The 5,420-nt window shown below is 40.9% G+C and overlaps 1 protein-coding gene across 1 annotated transcript; it reads left to right on the top strand.

Moving 5' to 3' along the window:
* Positions 1-673: 673 nt before the first annotated feature.
* Positions 674-5,335, top strand: LOC110492167 (myoD family inhibitor domain-containing protein 2-like). The gene is made up of 4 exons (XM_036947111.1): positions 674-2,142; positions 2,290-2,368; positions 3,850-4,095; positions 4,788-5,335. Exons 2-4 carry the CDS (start codon positions 2,290-2,292, stop codon positions 5,045-5,047), a joined length of 585 nt encoding a protein of 194 aa, XP_036803006.1. The 5' UTR covers positions 674-2,142; the 3' UTR covers positions 5,048-5,335.
* Positions 5,336-5,420: the final 85 nt, after the last annotated feature.

Raw genomic sequence — 5,420 nt, 5'->3', positions numbered from 1 at the left:
ACTATTGTGGCTGGAAACAGCAGATTCTTTATGGAAAATCTACGTAGGCATACAGAGGCCCACTATCAGAAACCATCACTCCTGTGTTCCAATGGCAAGTTGTATTAGCTAATCCAAGTTTATCATTTTAAAAGGCTAATTGATCATTAGAAAACCCTTTTTACAATTATGTTAGCACAGCTAAAAACTGTTGTTCTGGTAAAGAAGCAATAAAACTGGCCTTCTTTAGACTAGTTGAGTATCTGGAGCATCAGCATTTGTGTGTTCTATTACAGGCCCAAAATGGCTAGAAACAAAACTTTCTTCTGAAACTCATCAGTCTATTCTTGTTCTGAGATATGAAGGCTATTCCATGTGAGAAATTGCCAAGAAACTAAAGATCTTGTACAACGCTGTGTACTACTCCCTTCACAGAACAGCACAAACTGGCTCTAACCAGAATAGAAAGAGGAGTGGGATGCCCCAGTGCACAACTGAGCAAGAGGACAAGTACATTAGAGTGTCTAGTTTGACAAACAGACACCTCACAAGTCCTCAACTGGCAGCTTCATTAAATGGTACCCTCAAAACACCAGTCTCAATGTCAACAGTGAAGAGGCGACACCGGGATGTTAGCCTTCTAGGCAGAGTTGCAAAGAAAAAGCCACACCTCAGACTGGTCAATAAAAAGGAAAGCATCCCAGAGTCGCCTCTTCACTGTTGACTTTGAGACTGGTGTTATTCGGGTACCATTTAATGAAGCTGCCAGTTGAGAACTTGTGAGGTGTCTGTTTCTCAAACTAGACACTCTAATGTACATGTCCTCTTGATAAATGATGCACTTGAATTAACACAACGTGCCATTGGAACACAGGAGTGATGGTTGCTGATAATGGGCCTCTGTAGATATTCCATTACAAATCAGCCATTTCCAGCTATAATAGTCATTTACAACATTGACAATGTCTACACTGTATTTATGATCAATTTGATGTTATTTTAATGGACAAAAAATGTGATTTTTCTTTAAAAAAGCAGGACATTTCTAAGTGGCCCCAAACTTTTGAGTGGTAGTGTATGTATAGCCTCTATTGGGATATAATTATTTGTGTAGCCTCCTAATCTCATTTTCTTCCCACTGGCCCAAACATTACTTTTTGGTCTTATTTACCATTGTATTGTACATTGCCAGATTTGTGCACTAAAAGCTGTCTGTAATAAATGCTGTATCTAAAGTGTGTGTGGTGAATATACAATTTGTAGTATTCATCATTGTGTTTATGTGCAGGTTTGAGTTATGACCTGAGTTTGTTTTAACAGTGTGGTAATGGCCATACTTCAGTGGTCAATATGTGTATATCTAATGGATGACAGGCAATGTGAAGAAGAAGCCAACTCTGTTTGTCAGGAGAAGCGTCTACTGTATAAATGAATGAATTTGCCAGTTGGAAACCCATCGCTTACTGGATTAATTGACACAAACAAACCTTATCATTGTGAATTATTGTAATTCAGTGATAATTCTTTCAGCGTTCTGTAAAGTCTGCACTGCATAAAGACAAATCAATACATAATAGTAAATAGGGTTATCCAAGCAATAATAACCCTAGAGAAGTACAAATACAGATACAACCAGAGAAATGAATCTGAAGGGTGTTTGAGCACGGTCTGTTACAAAGAGAAGATTCAAGTGTGAGACAGGCCTACACTAAATCTATATACACATGCCCTTTGCTATATATCGGGAATATTTTTTATAATTGAATAACTGTGAATGTACTCGCCTCATTCAGTTCAGACCATATCATCAACCAGCCTGTATGTGTAAACACTGCACCGAGATGGGTATCCTATAATGGCATCTATGTAGGCTATCATGGTGTAATGCTATCTGGCTCACTAGACTGAGGTCGTTGGAGTGATAAAATATGATTATACTTGACCAAAGATCATCCTATCAAACGTTTTTGCGCTGCCTGATTGGCTATGGCCCGGATCAATATGGGGTGTGTCTTGTCCTGCAAGTTTACAGAGCGCTGAAATGCAAGCTGCGCTTCATCCACACAGGAGGGTCCAGAGGCTTTACAAGTATTGGATGGTTCTTTCTATTTGTGAACAAAGGGAAATAAAACAATTTGTCGACCTTCCAGAAGTTTGTTTCAGGTAAAGTTGATCATTTTGAATAAGTATTATCTTACCACTATTATGCATACATGTAAGGAATGGAATAAGATTAGCAAATATTATTTAGGCGTATGAGTTACATTATTAGGTTGCATTGGCATGTGGTAATTTTATTCAACTCTTCAGATGACCACACAACCAAGGACCTCTAACAATGAACCAGATCATGTCAAGGCGAGGAGGGACCAGAGTCCTTTTCTGGAGGGTAAGTCGTTTCAACAGTTGTGCTTGTTTACGGGCTGACTAACCTATTTGTGAGAGCTTGTGTATAGAAAAAGAGCAGAGGTTTTAAATATCTATTTGTCTGGTGAGGGTCATCTTTGCATTTGCTGGGTAATGGTAGTGTCCAGGTATCATAGAGTGGAATACACTGAGTGTATAAAACATTAGGAACACCTGTTCTTTACATGACATAGATTGACCAGGTGAATCCAGGTGAAAGCTATAATCCCTATTTAATCCACTTCAGTCAGTGTAGATGAAGGGGAGGAGAGGGTAAAGAAGGATTTTTAAACCTTGAGACAATTGAGACATGAATTGTGTATGTGTGCCATTTAGAGAGTGAATGGGCAAGACAAAATATTTAAGTGCCTTTGAACGGGGTATGGTAGTAGGTGCAAGGTGCACCGGTTTGAGTGTGACAAGAACTGCAACGCTGCTGGGTTTTTCACGGTCAACAGTTTCCTGTGTTTTTATATTTTTATTTGATTATTATTTTTTAATTCTAACCCTTATTTTACCAGGTAAGTTGACTGAGAACACATTCTCATTTACACCAACGACATGGGGAATAGTTACAGGAAAGAGGATGGGGGATGAATGAACCAATTGTAAACTGCGGATTATTAGGTGGCCATGATGGTATGAGGGCCAAATTGAGAATTTAGCCAGGACACCGGGGTTAACACCCCTACTCTTACGATAAGTGCCATGGGATCTTTAGTGACCACAGAGAGTTAGGACTCCCGTTTACCGTCCCATCCGAAAGACTGTCCCATCTGAAAGACTGTGTATCAAGAATGGTCGACCACCCAAAGGACATCCAGCCAACTTGATACAACTGTGGGAAGCATTGGGGTCAACATGGGCCAGCATCCCTGTGGAACGCTTTCGACACCTTGTAGAGTCCATGGCCCCAACGAATTGAGGCTGTTCTGAGGACAAAAGGGGGTGCAACTCAATATTAGGAAGGTGTTCCTAATGTTTTGTACGCTCAGTGTATATCCCAATTGCAAGAGTGCTAAAGCTAAGAAAACTCGTTGACTGCTGCAGACTTGTATTATTTAAAGGTCTATCTGTACATTTCTTTATGGTCATGTTCATGGGAGGAAAGTGGATCCCAATAAAAGATAAAAATCAATAGTTTCCCCTCATTAAACTGGGACTTTCAGCCTGTATACACGCCCTGCTTTGTGAGTCTCGCCTCTCAGAGGCATGTTGAATAATTAACAAACAAAAATGTTTTGATAATGTTACCAAGTATCTCTACTGATGAGCACACATGCCGGGGTGTTACAGCTACATATCCATATCTACAATACTGGCCTACAGTAGCCGAATATATTCACTTAACATGTTTACTCACCTGGTTGAGTCCCCTAATTTCAGAGTGACCTAAGGTTTTTGGAGCTATATTTGTAGGGAATCATGAAGATTACTTAATAATGTACTATACTGTATTTAAAGGAGACATGTCTCGGCCCACAAATTCTGGGGTGATGAGCAGCAACAAGGTTGTGGTGAGTGGAGTGCGGAGGCTGAGCACCATCTCTGAGCAAGACCCAGACAAGGTAGATACTGACCTCAGCTCTCAGGATCCCATGGGAGGCCGGGAGTGGGGCGGATCCAGTTTCTCACTGTGTTCCAACAAGCACATCAACAACAGTAGCGATCACTTCTCCTCCTTCGAATCCCATCAGCCTGACGCCGGGGGTATTGTTGCTCCTCCTTTCTGAAAATTACGCTTCAATGGTGAATTTTGTCTAGAGTGTAATTCCATTATCGTAACGATTTCAAGTCTGACAAGTTGAAAAGCCCGAAATATAACAACCATTGTTGATAATGGAGTATCATCTGTATAGTCATACAAACATTTGGGCTCTACTAGTACTTACATCTGCAGCCTTCCTCTAGTGTGATGTAACATCAAATCAGATTGTATTTGTCACATGCGCCGAATACAACAGGACCTTACTGTGAAATGCTTACATACAAGCACTTAACCCACAATGCAGTTCAAGAAAAAGTATTTAGAAAATGTTTACTAGATAAACTAAAGTAAAAAATAAAAAGTAACACAATAACATAACAATAACGAGGCTATATACAGGGGGGTACCGGTAACGAGTCAATGTGCAGGAGTACAGGTTGGTCACAGTAAAGTAGGTAGGGGTAAAGTGACTATGCATAGGTAACAAACAGCGAGTAGATGCAGTGTAAAAACAAATTGGGGGGGGGGTCAATGTCAATAGTCCGGGTGGCCATTTGATTAATTGTTCAGCAGTCTCATGGCTTGGGGGTAGAAGCTGTTAAGGAGCCTTTTGGACCTAGACTTAACGATCCGGTACCACCTGCCGTGTGGTAGCAACTATTTCACTGATTTAATATGTCTCTCCCTTCCCCAGATGATTGTGCTGCCATTCTGCTGGCCTGCCTCTACTGCCGGTTCTATGACATCGTAGTCATGGTGCCAGACACATGTGAGAGAGCTGTAAGCCGCTGTTTCCCCTCGTTCAAATACCTCAACGCGTCCAGGGAGCAGGAGCGGGCCAGTGGCTGGTGCAACTGCAGTGTAGAACTGGACTGCAGCTGCTGCAACTCCTGTCAGGAGGGAGCCGAGTTACTGGAACTCGCCATGGAGATCTCTGAAGTCTGCTACAGATGAAAAGATCCCCTCAATCAAATTACTCCTTTTGGCCTAAAAGGACTAAACATGCACCTTGTCAATGTTTGTTCTATCAAAATATCAATAACTAGAGTTGTCACATTTCTTAGTTTCAGAGGGAACATGAATATGTTTACAAAGATGGACACTGTGGCTAAAGAGAGTGTTAACTGAGGTATAGAGTGCTTAATAATGATCCCCCTATTGAGCCCCATTAAATATTAACCACCAAAATGCTCCATTCCGGAAACGCTTCAGTTCTGTAACCATGAACAGAAATAAACAGATTGTGCCTAAAAACACCTGCTTCTTCATGATTGATTTTTCAGCCTTAAACCTGTCACATAAACAGCCAACAATATTGATGTCTATA

This window comes from Oncorhynchus mykiss, chromosome 16 (genome assembly GCF_013265735.2).
Source record: "Oncorhynchus mykiss isolate Arlee chromosome 16, USDA_OmykA_1.1, whole genome shotgun sequence".
Taxonomy (NCBI): Eukaryota; Metazoa; Chordata; class Actinopteri; order Salmoniformes; family Salmonidae; genus Oncorhynchus; species Oncorhynchus mykiss.
The sequence above is the reverse complement of the archived record's forward strand: the minus strand, read 5'-3'. Positions and strand labels throughout refer to the sequence as shown.